Raw genomic sequence first — 23223 nt, 5'->3', positions numbered from 1 at the left:
GAGGGGCAGGGCTAACTTGTCTAGGGCTTAAAGCTGGGGAGACAGCAGTGATGAAGATGATGATGGAAATGGGAAACCCAGGAGAAAGGAGCATGGAGCACAAGTGGCTAGGCCTAACAGGCAGTGGAAATTTAGGTGAGAGCTCAGGAGAGCAGTCAGGATTAGAGTGGACAGGTGTCCACCGAATGGGCTGCAGCTGGAAGCAGAAGGGTCTGAGGAGAAGGCTGATGGCAGAAACTTAGAGAACAGCATGCAGGAGTCAAAAGAAACGAATGGTGGAAAGTGTGGCCGGACAGAGGCATGGACTGCAGGAAGGCAGCAGGGGAGGCAGCGTGGAGGGTCCTCACCAAAGAGCTCAGGGCGGGCAGAGCCAGGCTATGGGGCAGCGGAGAGCACAGTCACAACATAAGGATAAACTTCAATGAGCTTACTGGCGCTTTCAGGGTGCATACCTTTGAGTATGTTTCGGGTCAAATGTTGGTGGAAGAAAACAAACTAAGCATTAATGCATGCAAAAGAGGGAGCAAGGCTTTAGTGAGCCAGCTTTATCAGGACACAGACACGTGAGCCTCCAAGGCAGTGGGGTTAATTTTTTTTTTAATAACAGAGATTTCCTATCAGGCAAAGCTTATTCAGAACACTCTGAACTCATTGCTGCTGAGTTAAAATAAGGAATGGAGAGGGTCATGAGAGGCTCTCATCACACTGGGGCATCAGCTCCAAGCAAAACAAAAAGTGTGGGTGGAGAAAAATGGATCATCACCCAAAATGAAGTTGGGAAGGGGGAGATTTTGCTGTGGGCACAATGGGAACATTGGAAAACTGATAGCCAGAGACTCTGGAAGAGCCACAGTGAACAAGGAGCTCCTGGTCCCGTTGGAGCCGGGCTGGGACAAACGGGATTTCCAGGCCACACGGCGGTCCCTACTGAGTTGGGAGCAGGACTCCACAGTGCAGCCAGCTGGCACTGTGAGCAGAAGCGGCGAATGATGGTGATTACCAGCATGGGCAATGATGCAGCTCGTTTGACGGGAGGGCGGGACATGGGGCTCCTGGGAGGTTTCAAGGACGCGCTTGGAGAGAGCCTTTCTGCACCCCTGGTTGCCAAGCTGGGTGGCGGGGCTGTGCCCCTTGGGCGGAGCTCAGTGAGCAGACAGCTGCTCTACAAGACAAGACACTGGCAGCTTTGGACTGTTGTTTTCAGTGGTTTGGGTTTTTTTTTAATTGTGGTAAAATGCACATAACATAAAACTTAACCACTAAAACCAATTTTATAGTACATTTATATTGTGCAACTATGGCCACTACCCATCTCTAGAATCTTCCACCATCCCCAGACGAAACTCTGTACCCCTTAAACAATAAGGTTTGCGGCCCCTGGTAACTAGCATCCACCCTCCATCTCTGAATGTCTTCTCCCCTGGTATCGCACGTAAATGAAACCTGACAGTGCTTCTTTCTGTGACTGGCTTACTTTACGTAGCAGGTCTCTGAGGCCCTCTGTGCTGTAGCACATGACAAGATTCCCTTCCTTTTCGAGGCTGACTGATGTCCTACTGCATGGACAGGCCACGTTGTGCTTATTCCTCTGTAGGGGGTAGATGCTGGACTGCCTCCACCTTTTGCTATTGTGAATAATGCCCCTTTAGACACTAGTGTACAAATACTGTTCAGCCCATTTTCAGTTTTGTTGTGTATCATGATATGTTTTTAAGTGACATAGTTAAATGAATAAAAATACATCAATACGGGCCGGGGATTTAGCTCAGTGGTTCTGCCACCTGACTCACAAGCACAAGGACCCGAGTTCGATCCCCAGTACCAAAAAAAAAAAAATGTTAAAAAAACAAACAAACATCAATATGACTTTGACCTAGATGTGTGGTGCCGGCTGTATCAGCGGGGTACAAGGCAATTTGGGCACCAGTGCGCCCACCTGGCACCCACACATCTCCATTTCCAGACACCCTCAACTTCGAGATCTGATGAAGTCTTTTAGAAAAGTCAAGGCTGACCCTAGAACACTTAGTTACCTCACATTTGGGAAAGAAAGGAGCCACACAAGCTTCGGAAGTGTCAGGCTTGCTGGGAAATGCACACATGGCCGTGTGAAGTGTGGCGTGCTGTACAGCTGTGTTTGGGGATGGGTAAGAACACAGCTGGGCCCTGGTAAGAGTAAAGCCTAGCTTCATGAGGAGCCCTCACCTTCCCTCTCTGGGGTGGGTGTGTGTGTGTGTGTGTGTGTGTGTGTGTGTAAGCACAGGCTTTGGAGTCAGACGGCCTTCTGGTGCAATCTGTCCTCTGCCCCATCTTAGCTCCGTTATCCTGGACAGTCATTCTACCACCCTGGTTCCCAGCATCCTCATTTGTAACTCAGGTGTCTACGAGGATCACATGGAAGGTGAGTGTAAGTGCTCAACCCAGAACCAAACACACAGTAGACTGTCAGTAAGCAGTTTCCTTCCTGTTCTTCCACCTTCTTTCAGACTTCAGGACCTCCGAAGGCTTCTGGCCCCTTCCCAGGTAGCCTTAAGCTACTCAGAAAAAGAAAAAGGTGAAAACACTCTTCCTGTGGCTTCCTTCCAGTGGTAAAAAGAGCCCACTGCAGGCACAACACTCAGTGACAGGCTTGTATCTTATTGGTTATGAATCAGAGGTCAGACCTGACTCATAAATACATCGCTGAGTCATCCGCAATATATCACTAGGACTACAGCTTGCTGCTCATGGCTCCCATCTGTTGTCTCCCATCTGGCGCATAATCATAAGGCATCATAACCACGTCACATTCTCTTGGCTTGACTGACTGTGGCACTACGTACACACATACAGCTGCACAGCTTCCTGCTCACCTGCAGGCAATGGGCAGAGCCCATGTCTGTGAACAGCAAGCAGCCACTGGACAGTGCAGTCTGGACTTCTTAAGCCCAGAGATGTCAAAACACCCTGGACAGAAGCACAGACAAGAGCGCCATGGAGCGCTGGAAGGATGTGATTTGGGATGGAGGGTGAGGCACTGATGCTATTTTTCAGAGAGGCCTTGGAAGCAGGAGCTGGAAGAAGTGCAGCAGCTGCTAACATGGTGCTCCAGAAAGCTTCAGGTCCGTCTGTCCAGGCTCTGCCTGAGAATAGTTCTTTCCAAGCAGGGTGGGCACGGCCAAGAGGAAGCAGGGGATAAGACATGCTTGGGCATAGAGTGACCCAGCAGCAGGACAGAGAAACCCAGCACAGGGCTCTGTGTGTGCTGGGGGAAGGGCATGCTTGGAAGGTGACAGAGGATGTAGATTGGTGGGCGTCACTTTAAGGGTCACGCGCGGAGTCCCCTGGCAGCCAGGCGGTGTGAGTACGGATGCAAGGCAAAGGTGGTCACCCACTTTCGAGCAGCTGGTACAATAGAGGTCTGTGAGCCAGTTATGGGGCCCACGGGGGACTTGAGAGGGTAAAAAGAGCCAAGCAGAAGCCTCATTCCCTGAGAGCTGGCAGAATACACTGGCAGGGACCCAGCTATCACTCAGGAGCAGGTTCCATCCTGGAAACAGCCTGGCTTTAAGTCTCTCACTGTGCCATATCTGGTTGGCAGCTGTATCGGGTACACTCGTCAATAGGGCCGGGGATTTAGCTCAGTGGTTCTACCGCCTGCCTCGTCAAAGTGCTCGCTCCTCGGCTCCATCCTAGATCTACTTCTCTGTGGGTGGGGACTAACAATCCGTGTTCACAATTAACCCTCCCTTAACCAATAGTAACATGAGCCCAGCTGCTTGGGCAGGACCACGTGGCTGTCTCTGTGGAATAAAGAACCAGGGGAAGCTGGGTATGGTGGCGCATGCTTGTGATCTCAGCATTCTGAGAGGCTGAGGCAGGAGGACTACAAGTTTGAACCCACCCTGGGCAACTTAGCAACTTAGCAAGGCTATCTCTCAAAATAAGATATTAAAAAAGGCCTGAAGATGTAGGTTAGTGGGAAGGCCCTGAGTTCACTTTTCAGTACCAAAAAAAACCTGGGGGAGCAGGAAGTCCTGAAATTACCCAGGGCAGGCCCCAGCACTGCCACTTCCTACCCACCAAGCAGAAATGCCAATAGCGGCCATGCCAGACTTGGGACTCAACAGGAGTCATATGTTTAGTGACTAAAGGGCTCTGGCTTTTGGAGCCGATAGTAATGGATTTGGTTTGCCTAGTAGTACAAATGTCTCAATGTTATTTTGTTCTCATAAGTTTCTCTTTTTAAAGGCTAGTGCACCCATTTATGTACATAGAATCAGGGTTAGTCTCAGGTGAGTGCTTTATTTTTGGTGTCCTATTACAACCCCAACCTAAGGTGCCCTTGTCCTCACATGGTATAGGCACCTGAACCTTCACTGAGGCATCCTTACCACTCCCCAGGGAGCAGTCACTGGCACCCTCTTCAGCTTAATGACCTCTGCAAATACCTAAATATGCAACAAGAAAGGAAGCAGCACATCATCTGTGATACATGTGAGCTCCATGAAGTATGTGGTCATTAAAATTATTATTATAGGGCTGGGGATTTAGCTCAGTGGTTCTGCCACCTGCCTCGCAAGTGCAAGGTCCCGAGTTCAATCCCTGGTACCAAAAAATAAATAAATAAATAAATAAATAAATAAATACAATAAAAATCAAAATAAAATAGCTGGGGATAGAGTTCAGTGTGAAGGTGTGAAGGTGTGAAGGCCCTCGGTTCATTCCTCAGGACTGAAAAAAAAACCATACAGAGAACTGACAGCTACAGTAACAGAAGTGTACGTGACTGCTCACCATTGACTAATTTTGAAAGGTAAACATACCTGTCATGAGGTCCACAGCAGATATACTGCCAGGGTGGCGCCCAAGCCTGCAACGTCAGCCCTCTCTGAGGGAAGCTCGGGCAGGACGACCACAATTTCCAGCTCTGCTCCGGCAACTCAGGGTAACTTTGTCTCAAAGCAAAAAGAGCTGGAGATGTTGTTCAGGCCAAAGGCCTGGGTTCCACACCCCTCACACACTTACAAACAAACAGCAAAACACACAGGCAGCTGGCACCCAGGCCTGGCCTGTTCTCAGCACCCCCAACCTGACTGGGCATTGCATGCGTGAGGCCCACACCCAGCTGTGCAGGGAGCAGGCCGTGGGGTCCCCGCGTGCTGACCTGTGGAGGTGCGAAGTTTGTGGGCTTCGGCGAGGGTGAGCCAGTGACTGCTTCCAGCTCTGCCCCTGGGCGAGGTCCGGAAGACCTCTGCTTCTAGTCCACTCACCTTGTGCCCCTTAGGAGCGGAAACGAGGGTCCCTTCCGTGAACTCCCTGGGGAAACAGGGCAGGGGAGGGACATCAGGGGAATGCAGAGGTCAGATGGACGAGGCCCTCACAGAACACGCAGGGCAGTGTCCGGATACCACATGGGATGGTGCTGTGCTGTGCTGTGCTGGGTACAGCGAGGGGAGGAGCTGGCAGAGGGTGAAGAAAAGCACCTTTTGCAGAGGGAAATGGAAGAGGTACAGTCTCATAGGAATCCCTCCCCTTTTCAGCCTTTGCTTTTCTCACCCTTGGGCATCCTCAGGACATAAGTACTCCACCTTAACTTAGTATCACCCACGGCTCTTAGAAGGTGTTCTGTAAGATGGAAGGGAATAAACAAAAAGTTGCTGGCTTGCAGATAAAACCTGAACTAGCAATGCCCTGAAGTGAAACCGCAAACTTCACATTCTAGTGTAAAGGTTACAAGGGCTGTGGAGGCTGCTTCCTCCCAAGCTCAGCGTCAGGGCCTGGGGAAGTGACAGAGGTGTGGAGTCACAGGGCCCCTGTGGACTTCGTGGTAAGGCACAGTGCAAGCTTGAGCAACTGGAAGGGAAAAAGAGAGGACACATTTGTATGTGGCCAAAACCTGCAGGCCCAGGGCCACCCCCACCAAACAGCTGAGAAAGGGAATGAAGCTCTTACGGACTCTGACCTCCTGCTTCCTACAGGCTGTGTGGGGTGTCCACCCAACATCTCCCCATTTCCACCCGGGGTCGACCTACCAGAGTGGAGGAGCCTCTCCCCGCTCAGCAAGGACCCTGATGGTTCTAAACCAGCCCAGTAAGTCACTCATCCTGCCAGGGACTGACAGGGGGAAAGGCCAGTGAGGGAGTTCTCTAGAGGCCTGTGGGGGTGGCTTCCTCCCTCTTCACAAGACTCGTCCTCCTCCACTGCACCCTGTCACAGCTCACCTCAGAGCCAGACCGCAGTGGGCTTCTCTTGATCAGAAAGACAGCCACGGTCAAATCTGAAATTCTGAAGTTGGATGAATGTATGCGAGGGAAGACCAGTTACAAGGCTTTGCAGGTGGAGATAATGACATCTTGGCCAGGGCAGGGAGGGCAGAGGTGGTGAGAAGTTGCTCGTGTATTTTGAAGAAAGCACAAAAGGATTTTGGAGGCCGAATGTGTAGCGTGAAAGACAAAGATGATAAGCCACAAAGGTGCTGGGCTGGAGCCCGGAAGGATGGGGTGGCATTCACTGAGGTGGGAAAGACAAGAGGAGGAGCGCGCTTTAGGGGAAGCACGAGTTCAGTGTGGATGGGCTAAGTGAGGCGCCACCCCAAGCGGAGATGTCCAGAGGACAGCGACCCTGGGTGGAGGACAAGACCAGGGCCAGTGCTGGAGGGGAAGTTGAGAGCTCCCAGCATGCAGACAGTGTTAAAGCCACAAGACTCAGTAAAATCCCGCTGGGGAGTATGGAAGAAAGAGCCCTGCGGCAGCAGCCACTACCGAGAAGGACAGAAGAGAAGTAATCGCCGGCTGTGTGGGACTGGCCTGTCATCCCAGCACTCTGGGAGGCTGAGGCAGGAGGATCACAAGTTTGCGCCCAGCCTGGGCAACTCAGTGACTTACTGAGACCCTGTTTCAAAATTTAAAAAAGACCTGGGGGTATAGCTCAGTAAGAGAGTCCTGGGAGATCGGGGATTTAGCTCAGTGGTTCCACTGCCTGCCTCACAAGCGCAAGGTCCTGAGTTTGAGCCCCGGTACCAAAAATAAATAAATACATAAGAGAGTCCTGGGTTCAATCTCCAGTACTGAAAAAACAAAACAAAAAAGCAAATTGAGAGAGAGACAGAGAGAGAGAGACTCAGCAAAATGCATAAGAAAAAACATAAATATATAAGACCAATGTCTGAATGTTAACTCGATAAGACCAATGATAACGATAGCTTACTATGTGCCAGGTCTTTGTATCTATTATCCATTTTGATCCTCATAAAAATTTTATCAGCAATTTTAAAATTCCAGCTAATGATTCCAAAGTACCTTTACATAACCCAAAGTAAATAAAAGTACAACTCTGTTTAGGTAAGACTGTGGGAAATAGAGGCCCTTCAAGGCCTGGCGGCGTTTTAGCTGGAGAGGAGTCTGGCAAAAATGTAACAAGAGCTTTAAACGCAGTAAACCTTTTGACCTTATCTAGTGAGGAAAATTAACTTTAATACAAGGGGTGATCAACAATTATAACAAATGTTTAAATTTTTTAAAAACATTACAGTAAAAAAATGCATTGCTATTAATCCCCCTCAAAATACGAGCTGTGATAAAAATACTGCCCAGTGTCATCCAACTGAAAGGCAGGCTCATAAAAACATCACATGGGTCTGGGTATTTAGCTCAGTGGTTTCGACGCCTGCTGCGCAAGCGCAAGGACCTGAGTTGAATACCCGGTACCAAAAACAAAAACAAAAACATCACAGCGTGTCCTCATCCACTTATTCACTGAATCTGCTCTTTCCCAAAGTCAGAATGACCAGGGAAGGTGGATGTTTTGAGTTGATTCAGGACACTGAAGCAGCCATGTCAGCAAAACTCAAGACAGGAAAAAGGATGTCTGGAACTACTTCAGAAAGTGGCAGGAACAATAGGATAAGTGTGTTTGAAGGGGGAGTATTTTGAGGAAATTAATGGCAATGTGTCTTTTACTATGATACACTTTAAAAAATTTAAACACACACCATATTCTTGAACACACCTTGTATGTTTATTACAGCTTATTAATGAGCACGAAAAACTGGAAATGACCCAAGTCACTGCAAGACAAACTATGGCAAATTAACATTTTGGAATGGGCACGAAACCACTAAAAATGGCAAGAATGTGCATTGTGTTGATACAGCAGTGCAATTTGTCTTGGTTGGGGAACTGCTTCCTTTGGAGGACAGAATGCCAGCCAGTTAGCGGAAGTAAAGGGAAATTTACTATGAGGACACAGAGGTATCATGAATCCCAAGAGCAACAAATAGGACTGGGACATGGACCTGGGTAACCATGGGGACAAGGCTGGGGAGGGGGGGGTGTCTTTCTTTTCTGCTTGCACCTCATGCTTCTGGCCCCCAGTGGAGAATCCTCTCACAGAACTCACTGCTCTCAGGACCAAAGGGAGGACTGGCGCCCCCTTCAGCCAGGACACGTGCTGAGTTTGAGCAACTCCAAAGTGAGTCCACTACAACTGTACGAAGGCGGGAAGCAAGTAACATCCCGCACCAATACAGTCTTGTAAAATGCGCATGGACAAAGGCCAGAGAGGTTGGAATGCTACAGAGACATTTACCAATTCCTTTTTTTTCTGTAAAATTTCTTGGAATTTTAAAAATGAACTGTTACATTCAGGGTTCACCTAAGTATAAAAGAATAAATGTTCAGCCATCATTGGTTGCATGTTAACACGAAAAAGAATTAAATGGCACATTTGGAATTTATTCAGAATGAAATGAAGGCTGACTGGTAGCACCTTTGAAGCCAGTAATTCTGTACTTAGAAGGAAATGGCCCTTATCGTACATGACTAATTTCTGGTTTCCGCAGTATTTTGTGCGTGACTCCTACCCACACTCTTTCTCCATGAAACCTAAGGTCATTTTGTTTACTAGACCCATGGGAGGAGCAGAGGTACTATAGGGTAGAGAAGGTCATAGCGACACGGCATTGCAGAACACTAGCCGACGCATCCCTCCATCTGAAACAAAGTACCCTTCTCCCCCATGACATTGCCAGAAAAACCCTAAACCAGGATCAGAGGACACGTGTCATAGGGAGCCACCTCTAACCTAACCTGCTAGTCAGAATTAATTCCCACCTGTGCCCTGTGCACACTGGAGCCTCCTACTGGGGAATCAGATACACTGTTTTTGAATCATGGGACACATTTGTCTTTCCTAAGGGCAGGGAAGATGTATAGTTATCTTTGGCTCTTGGTATGAATTCTATGCATTGCAAATTAAAAGTGAGCAATAAACGTTTTGATAAATGAATTCCTCATATAGTCATTCATTGTTTATTCCTTACAGATTCCTTAACTAACTGCTTGGAAAGAAATACTGGTTATATTCAGTGTGGCCTCACCACATCCAACTCAACTTCCGGTTCAGGGCAGCAGGCTCAGGTGGGAGCACAGAGAGCAGGAAAAAGGCTCCCTTTTCTGACACCTGAGGAGAGACTTCCAAAGGAGCACCAACAGAGGGCCCGGTGTCAGCAGCCGGAGAAAAGGAGGTTGAGTTCCTGCTCTGAGATGGCCTTCCCTCCCTGGACAACACCATCGATCTACTTCCCAGATGAGGATCTGTTCAATGACCAGACAAAAGAGATCGACCAGAATGAAAGAAGGATGCATGCATTTTCCTGTTGTGGACCTAGATGAAAACACACATGCAGCCGTTCCCTACCGCTGCTGTAATCAATTACCAACCTTTAGGGGCTTAAAATAACACAAAATTACTCTCTTGCAGTTTTGGAGACCATGAATCCAAAATGAGGGGTTTTTTTTTCAGTACTGGGGCTGGAATCCAAGGCCTCATATATGCTAGGCAAATGCTCTACTCCTGAACCACATACATCCCCAGCCCTTTTTATTTTAAGACAGGGTCTGCTAAGTTGCCCAGGCTGGACTTGAATTTGCTATCCTCCTGTGGAGCCTCCTGTGGAGCTGGGATTACAGGAGTGTGCCCATGCCTGTCTCCAAAATGAGGTTTACAGGGCTGACATCAAGGTGTCTGCGGGAGCCATTTCTGCTAGAGGCTTGGAGGCAATCCCTGCCATTTCCTCTGTAGAGGTTCCTGCTCCATGGCCAGGGCCTCGCCTCGCGCTGCCTTGTCTTAGTCTGCTGCCATCACCGGCTCATCAGGACACCAGCCCAGCGTCCTCTTGAAAGGACCCTTGTGATCATGCCAAACCCACAGATAACCCAGGATAACTTCCGCAGGACTGTCAGCTTAACCGTATCCACAAAGTTCCTCTTCCCTTCCGTCAGGTGATCCTGGGATCAGGACAAGGACCCCTCAGCGGGGCCACTGTGTGGCCCATCACCAGGTGCTGAAGGTGGAAGTCTTTACCATAACAAAACCCCTGCCCACCCCCAAAGTCCTTCTCTGTTATTTCTGGCCTTGTAAATAACTGCAGTGAATCAATGATACCACTGACTCACTGACTGGATCTATCATTTACATTGCTGAAAAAAGAAAAAATGCAAAGCGGCCCATTGAAAACACAACTGCTTCAAAGCCAAGGCCTCTGCTGGACAGAGGACTACATGTGTCTGGGCTGATGCCCTATCGGGGACACAGAGGATTAGGGTGAAATCATTTGCAGTGAGCTTCAGAACAAGATGCAGAACAATAAATGCAATAATTCAGGAGACTGGAATGCGTGTGTAATATTATAGAGATGCAATCCCTATCTGGGGTTACCTTATTTGTTGACATACGTGTTTCTTTCCCATGATACCTCACTCACCAGAATGTCAAAAGAACAAAGTAGCGGGCTGGGGATTTAGCTCAGTGGTTTCGCCGCCTGCTCCGCAAGCGCAAGGACCCGAGTTCGATCCCTGGTACCCCCCCCCCCGAAAAAAGAACAAAGTAGCTACTCAATAAATATCAGAATGCATATTTGGCCTGGTGTAGTGGTGCAAGACTGTAATCCTAGCACTCTGGGAGGCTAAGGCGGGAAGATCATGAATTTGAGTCCAGCCTAAATAACTTAGTAAATTAGCCAGACTCTGTCTCAAGATTTTAATATTTATATCTATATATATATTTTTTTCTTCCATCCATTAAAAAGAAATGAAAGGTGGGAATGGTGATGCATGGCTGTAATCCCATCACTCAGGAGGCTGAGGTAGGAGAATCACTGTGAGTTTGAGGCCAGCCTGGGCTACATAGTGAGTTCAAGGCCACCCTGAACTATGTAATGAGACCCTGTCTCAAAAAACCAAACCAATGAAAATATAAATGAGAATAAAGGACCTAGCACTTGAGTTCCCATGCATGAATGGAATTCAATTAATGAAATAATAGAAAGTCATTTTAATGAGCAATATATATTGCAAGTTCACATTATCAGGGAAGGCATGTAATAGGTTCAACCATTCATTTATCATTTTCCCCAAAACTTAAGAAGAGCATAGTGTAATATGCAGGTCGTCAGCACACAGAGCCGTGTCCCGTGGGGCTAGTGTCCACCTCCGTAAGCCACAGCTGTGACCAGGCGAAGGAGAGGCCACTGCCACCCTGCTCTCCGCATGCCAAGAGGGCCTTATGGTTACTGCTGTCCAGGAGGAGCCGCCCCGCACATGGGCTGGGGGCTGCAGACCCTGTCTGCTTATTTGGCCTTGACTTCTGTCCTGTTGCCTTGGTTCAGTCCACAGCTCCCACAGCAGGCCTGGCTGCCTCTCTGGCACGTCTGGTCAGAGAGGTGGAGTTGCAGTGCCAGCCGTCTCGGGGGGAGTGACCAGCTGGAATCCGGCAGCAGCAGCCAGGCGGGTGACCACACAGTCACCCAGAGCATCATCCCTCTGTTTCTTTGAGAAGGGGTCTGGTCATTTTGCCCAGGCTGGTCTCGAACTCTTGGGCCCAAGTGATTCCTGTCTCAGCCTCCTCTCTAGCTGGACCTGCAAGAATGTGCCATTGCACCTGGGTCCAAAGTGTACCATTTTTAAAAAGTGAAAGCATTGCACAAAATAGAGAAGGATGCGTGTGGAGAGCAGTGGCTGTCTGTGTGTGACTAACCTCTCGTGCTCCCTGGCGCTGTGCTCCCCGGCGCTGTGCTCCCTGCTGACCACCCGACCGCAGGCCTCTGAGGAGGCGGCAGTGCCCTCGGTGGGCCCATCTGCCACAGGAGCAGTGAGATGGGCCACATCCCCATCTGGCCTTGTCCTGCTCAGCCCCATGGTGGGTGCTGCCTGCTTTGCCTCTGCCTGTGGCTCCCAGGCTGGCCCTGCTGCCCCTGCGGCTCACCTTGGCATTCCTGCTGAGCCCCAGCCTGGGCTCCATGCCTGTCCTGCCCCTCTGCCCCTCTGCCCCTCTTCAGCCTGTGCGGTGCAGAAGGTGATTGTGTCAGTTACTTTTCTCTCAATGCTCAGACAAAATACCCTACACTCAAAGTTAAAAGGGAAGGGTTTTGTTTAGCTTAAAGTTCACAGAGGTTTCCGTCCATAATCGGCTGGCTCTGAGGCTGGGATGGCAGACAAGCACCACAGAGGAAAAACAACATGGTGCACAGGGCAGCAAAGGTAACAAGAGGGCTTCAATTCATGGCGGCGGAAGACAGCAAAAGCAACAAGAGGGTTTAACAGCATCTTTCTGTTCCTTTTATCTCATTCAGACTACCAGGATTAGGGCGGTGCCAAACCAATCACTCACTTGTAGTGGTTTAGTAACCAGGCGCCCTTAACCCCAGCATCACACATTCCAGATTCAACCACCTCTGAGAAAGAAAGTCCCACCTTGTCCACATGAGGCTTTGGGGGACATCTGAACACAGCCATAACAGGGATCCTTCCACTCAAGGCCACCAGGGCCTGCAGGGACGGCCGCCAGCAGCACTCCTCGGGAAGACGTGTGTGGCCCAGCCTTATCACGAAGCACAGAGCAGTTCTGTGACTGAACTGCGTAGGGCCTCAGTTTCCCCACTGATACCACAGAGACAAGACAGTAAAACCCCACCTGAAAGGTCAGTCTTGTAAAATATAAGGGCACGTTACTGAGAAGTTAATGAAATGGCTTGGATTTTCAGGTTCTGGCTCCGGGAGTCCAATCCCTGTCAGTCTCCGGTCAGCTGGGTGCTCCCTGGGCTTTGTTTACTCTAGTTTAAATATTTATGGGAACAAACATGGGACCTGCAGCTGGCTAAGGTGCCCAGAACAGCAACCATGATTCTAGGAACCGCCCCATTACCTGGTGCCCAGGGAAGTGTGGCTGAGAATACCTGTGGAATACAGGGCTCACTCTCTGCCTCCCCACTTTCCCAGAGAGAACCAGGGCCGGGGTTAGAAGGAATTTTAGTTCATTCCCATAAAACTTGGAAAAAACAATGATGTGATATCTGAATTTACTTATTAAAGAGTTTTACTTTAGTGTCTATCCTACTAGTGCTTTGTATGAATGTCGTAATATTTGATATATACCTGTTAATTAAGTAGTAAAAATGTCACAACTTCTTAAAGCACCCACTATGTTCCAAGCACATTTCTGGGTCTTATGACTGCAGCAGTAAATAAGATACACATTGTTCCTGCCTTTCTGAAGCTTTTAGTTTGGAGGAAGTCACACCCTGGCATAGTACTCTGGAAGCTGGGGAAGTGAAGCAATTGCCATACCCCCCCACACACACATACACCAGCCATGCACTGGGAATCGAACCCAGGACTTTGCACTGAGCTACATGAACAGCCCTCTTTTTAAAATTATTTTGAATAGAGTCTCACTGAATTGCTATATCACCCAGGCTGGATTTGAGCTTGTGAGTCTCCTGCTTTGGGCTCCCAGACTGCTGGGATTGCAGGCATGCACTACCACGACTGGCCTATATGATTTTTCTAAAACATCATCTCTCCCTACCTACGTTAACACACTTAAGATTTATGTCTTATATGTATGTCTGGGATGTAATATTTATTCCAGCCCCTTCTCTAAAGGAGTCATTTCAGTACGGGTTAACGTTCCCCAGGTTATGCTTGGCGATTTGAGAAAGTATTTTTGTTGTCACAATGTGTGTGTGTGTGTGTGTGTGTGTGTGTGTGTGTGTGTGTGCGCGCGCGCATGCACGTGTGCGTGTGCCTTGGGCCTCTAGCGGGTAGAGGCCAGTGCTGCTGCTGAACTTAAGCACAGGATGGCCCTGGACAGAGACCAAGCTGACCCTAAACGTCAACAGCTGGAAAGTATCTGCTTCAGGATATTATGGAGAGAAACACATTTCACCCTGGAAACAAACCCTCTGTATTCTTGTTCCATGGCACCTTCTGGGCCTGAGGAGGGACAGTGGATGGGGCTTCTCTAACCTCTGGGCTCCCAAACACATTCCTCGAGCCATGAGAATCAACCTGAGAATTTGCCTCTGAGGGCTCAGCGCTGGAACTGCACTCACATGTTGAGGGCTCTGTTGATTCTCCTAGGCAAACAAGTTATTCAAATAAAAAGCTCCAGAAAAACACCTGTCTTTTCTACCCTTTGAAAACTGTCCTTAGATATGCAAACGAGCCGAGTCATCTCAGGGTCACTGAACTTGAGTTTTCAGTTCTCGAGGCTTTCTTTCTTTTTAAAGTGTTCTCAAAGCTTGAGGAGACATAATTAATCCAATTTGGTCTTTAGGGCAGCCCAGGCTTTCAGAGTGTCTGGTTTTGATTGCTGCTTTTCTTACACACGCCAAGCAAAGCAATCCAATTTTAGATAACACAGAGGATGAGAAAGAATGAGATAAAGCCAGAGGGCAGAGAGAGAGAGACAGATACAGAAGACGCCCCAAACGAATGGCAAGCTAATCAGCATAGAAAGAATGAAAATGCAAATCGCCAGCGGTACCTTGGCTTTCTCCCGAAGCACTGCACTGGGTTTCAGGCTACTTCCTGCCGTGCCGCCTCTGGGCAAAGGTGGCTCCTCAGTCGCACGGCTGGCATCTGAAGCAGGGCCATCTTGAGCAGGATTCCTTTAGAAAGGAAGCGAGGACGTGTGTGTGAAGTTCGGAACGACCTGGCTAGCACGTTCACCGCGAAGGAAAAGGAAACGCGTACTGTTGCTGCTGCTGCTGCGGCTGCGGTGGCGGACAGGTGTATGGATCAAGTCTGTTTACTCTTTGGTTCGACGATTCTAACTGACGTGAGCTGTTTGCACTCTTTTCATGCTGCATCGGTGGAATGAACTGTATCCCTTTTATTCGAAATGAGACTGGATTTTTAAAATGTGTCACAAGTGATCTGAAATGTGCAAAACATTTTTTGCAGGCCTTTTTTCTTGGAACTTGACGTAGATGTTCACTGTGCCACCTCCAGACTCATCAGAGTCTTACATTACGTGGACGAGCGCAGTGTATGAAACACTCTCTAAGCGGCCCACAGATGTTGTCTGCTGCAGTGGTGCACACCTGTAATCCCTGCACTGAGAGGCTGAGGCAGGAGGATGACAAATTTGAGTCCCACCTGGCCAACTTAGTGAGACTCTGTCTCAAAATAAAAAATTGTTATAAAAAAAAGAAAGAAAATGGGGCTGGGGATTTAGCTCAGTGGTTCTATCGCCTGCCTGGTAAGCGCAAGATCCCAAGTTTGATCCCTGGTACCAAAAAGAGAAAAAGAAAAAAGACAAGTTAATCATTTGTGGTACTTGTGGTTAAGAGAATTTTATTTGGGTACCATTAAACATCATTCTTTTGTATAAGTTTGTCCCTGGCTGATGCCAAGGGTTCTGCTGCACCTTGTTAACCTAAACAGCAACCTAAAGCTTCCTGAGGCCGTATTTCACTGCTTGTCCCTGCTGTATTAGCCTCAATGAGACTGCTGGGCTCCAGTCCTGAATGGCTCACGCTGCCTTTCTCTGGAGATTCTCCAACTTTGGCTTCGGGTTCAGCTCCTAGGGACAGTGAGTTCCTTCTGGCACTTGCAGCACAATAGTTAACAGCCTGCGCTCCTGACACAAGCGTGCATTCTCCAAATGGTTTCTCAGCACATCAATGCGACCAGTAGCCTTTCCTGATTCTCACCTGTCCATTTCGAGGACCAAAGCCTCACGCCTAGTTCTCGGGCACTCTCATGCTGGAGCTGGGGCAGGAACAGTACCCCACAGCCTTTCACAGTCAGCCCCCAATCTGCTCAGCGACCTCTGCTCTCCCCGCCTAGGGTCAGACTGATTACATAAAAGCCCAAGAGAGAATGGAAGTGATGAGGCTTGAAAATCCCGCACTCCGTTCCTCTGCTGGGTGACAGGCTAATGAGTCCAGATGAGAGGCAGCCTCTCCTGGGGTATGCTTAGTCCAATTGCAGAGCCTTCTTTCCCCTGAGAAGGCTGGCTTCCTCCTTGGTGAATGGCTGTGGCCAAAGAGAGGAATTGTGCCCAGTGTGTGTGTGTGTGTGTGTGTACATGTGTAAATGGAGTTCAAGCCCCACTCGTACGAGAGGCCTGCATCAGACAGGAGAGGTTTCTTGTACCAATTCACTGTAGCCTCAAATTTTTCATTCTAATCAGATTTCAGGAGCTAAAGGACTGCAGAAATAACTACATTTGGGACTTCTTACTCTTTTTTCCTTCTTTCTCTATCTTTATTTTTGCTGGTACCAGGGTTCAAGTCAAAGGGTTCACACTGAGCTACATCACTAGACTTTTTTATGTTTAGACTAAGATGCCCAAGCTGGGATTGAACTTGGGATCCTCCTCCCTGAGTTTCCCAGACTGCTGGGATTACAAGCGTGTGCCACTACTCCTGGCTTATTTATCATCTGCAATGCTAGGGATTGAACTCAGCCCTCACACTGAGCCATATCCCCAGCTCTTTTTCTTTATTTTGAAATAGGGTCTTGTTGCCAACTTGCCCGGGCTGGATATGCACCTCCATGCCCAGCCATTTGGAACTGACTTCAACGTCACCCATCCCCATCCCCATCAGCTTTGCCCCACGCAGTGCCCACAAGGAATCAAGCAGCAGATTGGAGGGAATAACAAAGAAACAAACAAACTGGAAACATCATACTAAGTGAGAGTTATTTACTTCTGTCACTGCCAAATCAACATAACTTCATTTCTCCTCCTTGCCAGCTGGCATCTACTGAAAGGTTTCCTAATGGCACAAATGCTGATGAGAATGTAGAGTGGACACATCATTTCCTTTACCACTTTTTTTTTTTTTTTTTTGGTACCGGGGATCGAACTCCGGTCCTTGCGCTTGCGCAGCAGGTGGCGAAACCGCTGAGTCAAATCCCCGGCCCTCCTTTACCACTTTTGAAACTACCGATTCTGGCTGGACTTGGGTACATGACTGTAATTCCAGCTACTCAGGAGGTTGAGGGAGAAGGATCAAAAGTTGGAGGCCAGCCCAGGTGATTCAGCAAGATTGTGTCTCAAAATGAATGAATGAATATATAAGTAAAATAAAAAGAGTGCTTGGGATGTCACTCAATGACAGATAGCTGAGCCAGCATGTGTGAGGCCCTGGGTTTGATCCTTAGTAGTGGGGATTGAAAAAAACCCCTAAGTATCCTGGCTGTATCTTGTCCAGGTTCCAAAGTGCCTTGTTAGCAAGTGGTCTTCACGAAAGCACTCATGTTAAAGCTATTTCAAGGAACACAGAGGGTTAAGCGCGGGCAACAGCCTTTCGGAATTGGAAAGGTACTATTTGCCACATTGAGGTTATGTTTCACCTGCAAAATAGGTGAGAATGCATAAGATTGTATTTATACAAAAGGGGAAACCCGGACAATGAGGCTGCTCTGACCACAGCCCTGGGGAAGCCCCACCATGGGGAAAGAGACCATGAAGCATCCTCAAAGGTCAGGAGGTACAGATGGGTTTTCTTTCCAGCCACTTCTACTGAAATCACAAATTGGCAACATGTAGCTCTGGCAGTGTTCACAGCTCTGGGCTTTGAATACCAGTGGCTCTCAGCTTTTTTAATGTTAGCGGCTCTGCTTCTGCTCAGAGCCAGCAGCTACTGTCAGTTCGGGGGAACCCCTCTGGCCCCTGGAGATGGCAGCTCCTGTCAATTTTCAGGTGCTCTCCTCCCTGCCCCATTCAGGGTTACCAATCCCAGCTGCTGATGGCTTTGGGGACCAGCTTAGTGTGCTCTACTCAAGACAGAATCCATGAGTAGGGGTGAACAGGCCATGTGGGAGAGGTTTTATTAGGACTTCTGCGGCAGCACAAGGAGGAACAGCAGGCTGAATCCACTAAGAGTATGATGAGTCTGCTTACCAAGGAAAACAAGAAGGCTCAGCAGCACAGTGTAGGACTTTCTGCGTGGCCTTGGGGAGGGAAATGGCCCTTTGCAGACCTGCCTGAAGAGGGCGGCAGGGGGGCGATCACCCAGAGGAGGACACCAGGACTCATCCAGGGGGACACCAGGACACAATCCTATGTGTTAGGTTCATGACTGTGCTGGGGCAGAGCAAGTATCTCCCAGAAGGCCATGGGGCTGGATGCAGCCCAGTTGCAGCAAGGCTTGAGGAGCACTGGCTGGATAAAAGTACCGTTTGGGGAGTTAGGCCCTTCATCTGTCTCACCAGGTCCTCAGGTCCTGGCAGGGTGTAAAGATCCAGCCTGGGGGCTGGGGATTTAGCTCAGTGGTTCCACTGCCTGCCCCAAAAGTGCAAGGACCTGAGTTCGATGCCCTGTACCAGAAAAAAAAAAAAAAAAGATCCAGCCAGAATTACAGCAGCAGTTGCTAGCCAGGAGAAACAGTCCCACTGTAAAGACAGACAGGATGTGATAACACAGGCAAAGAGGAACCAGCTAGAAGGGAGCAGAAAGCATGCATGGGGTTCCTCCCACAGAAGGCATTCCCAGAGAAACAACTGCTTTGTTTGTACCAAGTAGCTGGGAGTACGCAGACCCACAAACATGAAAAGCAGCCTTAGGAGTAACATGTCCTAATATTCAAATGACCGAAGGAGAGTGGAAGCAGCAGCGACTATCAGCCCAACTTTCCTGGGGCCTGAGGCCTCATCTGTTGCTAGGATCAATGCCCTCCTGAACCCTGCTTTTGCTCCTTGGTTTCAAGGATTGTGAACATCACTGTGGCCTGGATGTCTTGACACAGTGCTCTGGTGCAACTGGTGGCGCCACTAAGATTGGAAACCAAGATGCACCTTCATTCTTCCCTGGACCTTTCCTTACTTGTCTATAACAGTAATGACAAACACTTTAGAGCTTTCAATGATACAGCCTGCTGCAACACGCGGCCCAGGGGTTCATCACGACTGGTCTACACCCTGCCAAGTCCTCCCCAGCCCCTCAGCCAACTTGTGGCTCATGAATATTCTGAGGAGGTTCTTCTCATGCCCCTTCTATCAACGCAGTTCCACCCTCTTCATCCTCGGAGACTCTGACAGCAGAGGTGGAGGTTTATTTGGAGCAGGAAAGAAAATATCTTCCATCTGTACTGTCTGCCTACCTGGTAACGCTTCACAGGCTCTTTCCCTATGGGGGTCGCTGTCACAGGCTATCTTTTAATCTTTTGCCATGCATTCCAGGTTTTGGGCTTGTGGCCCCAAGCATTCCTTATCTCTGCATCTCCATCTCCTACAGACCTCTGGCCAACACCCCCACAGTCAGCTTCCCCAGAGCTGTGGGTAGAGTGGCTTCGTTGTCATGTTTCTGAATTTTATTATCCCTTTTGTTTAATTATGGGCTCTACATATTCTTACCCCCGGCCCAGCCAGCGGAGCGGCTTTTACATCACAGACAATTTCAGAACCTCGAGGTAAGCTGTACGCATGCGCTGGGCGGGCGCAAAGCCGATGAGGCTCAGCTCGGCTCTGAGGTCCACAGAGCAAAGTACTGGCGCCCAGGTCAGACCCCAACACAGGCCGGGGCCCTGCGGACCCGGACTCGGCCTCCCTTTCTCCCTAGCCTTAGCCCGCCACGGGCAACCTATCGCTCCTCCTACCAGCTTAACGCCCATCACGTCACTTGAAACAGACGTGGCTCACTCGGCTCCCGTTATCCCCGACACCAGCAAATTCGCAAGGGCTCAGGAGCCGCTTGGAGGCGGAGAACGCGCAGGCGCCGCTGGCCCCGCCCCGCCCCGCCCGCCATTGAGACGCCACGCGGCTAGAGAGGCCTCCGGCGCCTTCTGCGCGATTGTGGCTGGAATCCTAGCAACCGAGGGCAACGACGCGGTGCCCCTGTCGGAGGGCGACCTCTGTGAGTCTGAACGCGCCGGGGGCTGACTGGTGACCCTGGCCGCGAAGTGGGGCGTCAGCAGACAGCCAGCAAGAGGACGCGACCCTCAGGGGCTAGGACCTGCGAGGGACAGCGCCGTGGTCGTCACGGGGCGAGACGAGATGGGATCCCCAGCGCGGCGATCCGGCCCATCCCCGACCCCGCGCGGGAGAGCTCGCATCCTCCCGAGAGAGCTGAAGGGAGCCGCCGGAGGGCCGGGCGCTAGGGCTCCTGTGACAGCGGAGATTAAACAGCTGAGGGCTGCAAGAGTCAGCACCAGGGGGGTGTGCGACCTCCGGACGCCCCGCACCCCGCAGAAGCGTTGGGACCGCGGGGCGACGCCCGGGTGGGAAGTCCCCGCCTCTGGACGCTGTGCCCGCGATCGGCCGACCGCTGCCACCAGCCCGTGCTCCTCGGTCTTCACCCTCAGTGACCTGCAGAGATGCACTAGTGGGCGCCTCGATCCTGAGAGCGTGTAAGTCCCCAGGGCGCGCTCGACTCCCATGGAGAGGGTCTCAGAGACGTGGGAACATTGCTCACCCAGCCCAGGAAATTCCTCCGGACTGACCCTCCACGGCCCTTCGTAGCTGCTACAGTAGAATCTGAGAGACGTACACACCGAGTTTCACACCCAGACTGCCACTTGTAACGGTGTTATGTCGTGCACGGGTCACTTAAAGATTCTGAGCCTGTTTTCTCCTTTGGAATACTGAGATCAGATTGCTCAAAGTTGGAGGGAATGCACGGTGTACACAGGAAGCCACATTCCCCATGTTTACACCTAGCTCTTTGCCCGTTCCTGGCACAGTGTCTGCAACGTAATGTGTGTTTGAAAAGATCTTTTCTATGAATAACGGACACTTGTGCCTTCTTTTTGTTTGTTTGGGGTTTTTTGGTACCGGGAATCGAACTCGGGATCTTGCGCTTGCAAGGCAGGCGCCAGAACCACTGAGCTAAATCCCTGGCCCTGTGCCTTCTTAACATTATTTCTTACATTGTGATTAAGAACTGGTAAGGGAATGTCTCCTATCCTCTTCCTTCAGGTTTGCTGAGACCGGCGCAAGTTCCCCTCCACCATCGGCATATCTTATACTTCTCCATCAATGCCTGCCGCCAGAGAAACTAACGAAGAGGGAGAAGAGACTGAAAGGAAAGGTTGTAGTGGCCCTGAGGAAACGGAACGACCAAATCCAAGAAGCTCAGATGAGGCAGCACTGGCTGCTGGAGGAAAACAGGCAGCTGCAGAAGGAAAAGGTCCTCGTGGAGGCTGAAAGCAAATCCATTCTGGACTACCTGACTGAAAACAGTAAGCACCGGGAGAGAAAGTGTGAGGAGCTGTGGAAAGAGTATTTCCAACAATACCAGGAGCTGGAACGGAGGAAACAAGAATTAGTCTCCAGATATGAGAAAGAAACCTCAGAGCTGAAATCTCAGCTCTTGCGGGGGGAAAAGGTCCAGTACAAATTGGAGCAGTGGTTGCAGGCTCTGAGGAATATTGCCACCATCCAGGAGAGACAGGACAGGAGAATACAGACCTTGCAGGAGCAGATAGAGAGGGTCCCAGCCGAGCTGCACGTGAAGGACCGGGATGCACACTTCCAGTTCCTCCAGCATAAAGCCCTCCTGGAGCAAGAAATCAAAGAGTTGGACCTGGTGTGGAAGCAGTTAGGGGAGAGAAAAAGAGGGAAGCTCCCCGGGAAAGCCCAGGCCTTGGAGTACACAGCACAGAAGTCTCATTTTGAATTCTGCCGCGGCCTCTATAGAGAAAACCAGCAAGTGAGGAAGAAATTAAAGCCACTCCTTCAGGAAGCCCAGAAACTGGAAGCTATTCAGAGCCAGTTAGAAAACCAGAAGCAGCAGCTCAAGCAGAGGCAGTGGTACCAAGAATCCATAATGAGGGGGAGGCGCCAACTGCAATCCAGGAGGGACTGGAGCCCCAAGGAACAGGGTGCTCTGAAGACCACACTGCACCCTCCCCTAGACTCCAAGCCAACATCCAAAGGGATCCCGAAAGTAACAGATGAAATAAGAACTGGACCCTAGACACTAGAAAACCCTCTAAGGAATTAGACTGAATACTCCTAGGGTAAAATATTTTTGAGTCTTGTGCCATCTATTGCTCCGGCAGCACCTGATATTCTAAGAGGACAAAGTTATATAATTATACCAAGGACTATACAGGACTTTTAGGGGACTTAGTTATCCTTACATGTGTATGCTAGCATTTACAAAGGACCTTTTGTCATTTATATAATCATATTTATGCCCATTTAATAGAACTGAGCATCATATTTTAAATTATTACAGACTTTTATTGATTCAAGTTGTACTTTTTGCATTTTATGGCAGCTGGAAGCTAGACCAGTGATTTACTGGAATGTGAATCTTGGTACAGCTCAGTGTATTTTGATATTTTAACATTGCCCCTCTGTGGAAAGATAGACTCAACCATGCTTTGCAGAAAAGGTTAGTGATGAAAAACCTCACAATAAATTTGTGAATTGTCATTCTTATTTCTAGGTAAAATGAATTTATTGAAAACTGGACTAAAAAGACTTACCCTTCCATGTGCCTTTCACTCCTAGCTTTAATATTTTTTGTTAAATATATGATTTCTTTGTGTTATTAAAAAATAAAAGCCTACTTCTGGTTATAATTTATCCATTGATTTTTGCTTTGTTTTGGTTTTTTTTTTTTTTTTGGTACTAGGGATAGAACTTGGGAACTTGCGCTTTTGAGGCAGGTGCTGGAACCACTGAGCTAAATCCCTGACCCTTATCCATTGATTTTATTATTGTTTCAATATGCTGAATTATCTGCCACATCACTCTTCTGATTTACCACTCCTGTCTATAGTACTGTTCAAATAATATAAGTACTTTTAATGCAGAAGTTTAGGGCTTTTACTAACATGCAGTTGGTGTTTATTCGATACCATCATTTGTGAACTGAAAGCAGAAAGAAAAAACTTAGAAAACATTGGTATCCAAGACCAATCTGAAGCCCTATTCCCTGTGGATAGGAAACCCCAAAAAGAACTGTATCTTGGGCTGATAGGGGTCTGGGCCCTTGGATTCT

The 23223-nt window shown here is 49.1% G+C and overlaps 2 protein-coding genes across 13 annotated transcripts in view; one reads left to right on the top strand and one right to left on the bottom strand.

Moving 5' to 3' along the window:
- Positions 1-19993, bottom strand: part of Dtnb (dystrobrevin beta) — a 334007-nt gene extending 314014 nt beyond the window's left edge. For 3 of the 12 annotated variants that reach the window (XM_087216205.1, XM_087216219.1, XM_087216206.1), the window contains exons 1-3: positions 12732-12920; positions 5147-5298; positions 4806-4953 (exon numbers count right to left, since the gene is read on the bottom strand). In XM_087216205.1, coding sequence (XP_087072331.1) covers positions 4806-4953; positions 5147-5298; positions 12732-12742 — 311 coding nt within the window. In that variant the 5' untranslated portion in view covers positions 12743-12920. Of the gene's footprint in view, positions 1-4805; positions 5299-12731; positions 12926-14805; positions 14930-15014; positions 15550-19375; positions 19530-19870 lie in introns of those variants that run through there. The other 9 variants (XM_087216215.1, XM_087216212.1, XM_087216210.1 and 6 more) reach the window with 9 other exon arrangements.
- A 1-nt stretch (position 19994) lies between these two features.
- Ccdc121 (coiled-coil domain containing 121) lies at positions 19995-22819 on the top strand. Its single transcript, XM_004839121.4, has 2 exons — positions 19995-20620; positions 21189-22819. The coding sequence occupies exons 1-2, from the start codon at positions 20268-20270 to the stop codon at positions 22186-22188; spliced, it is 1353 nt and encodes a 450-aa protein (XP_004839178.2). The 5' UTR covers positions 19995-20267; the 3' UTR covers positions 22189-22819.
- Positions 22820-23223: the final 404 nt, after the last annotated feature.

This window comes from Heterocephalus glaber, unplaced genomic scaffold (genome assembly GCF_053883595.1).
Source record: "Heterocephalus glaber isolate CG9 unplaced genomic scaffold, H.glaber_assembly_v1.0 deba00001457, whole genome shotgun sequence".
Lineage (NCBI taxonomy): Eukaryota > Metazoa > Chordata > Mammalia > Rodentia > Bathyergidae > Heterocephalus > Heterocephalus glaber.
Note: the sequence above shows the minus strand (reverse complement) of the source record. Positions and strands in the feature narration are given on the sequence as shown.

What these genes read in the sequence shown, in the direction of transcription:
- Ccdc121 (XM_004839121.4), top strand. Translation starts at nt 20,268, where the DNA reads ATGGGATCCCCAGCGCGGCGATCCGGCCCATCCCCGACCCCGCGCGGG. An exon ending in CGCCTCGATCCTGAGAGCGT is followed by an intron (nt 20,621 to 21,188) that starts GTAAGTCCCCAG and finishes CTCTTCCTTCAG; the next exon opens with GTTTGCTGAGACCGGCGCAA.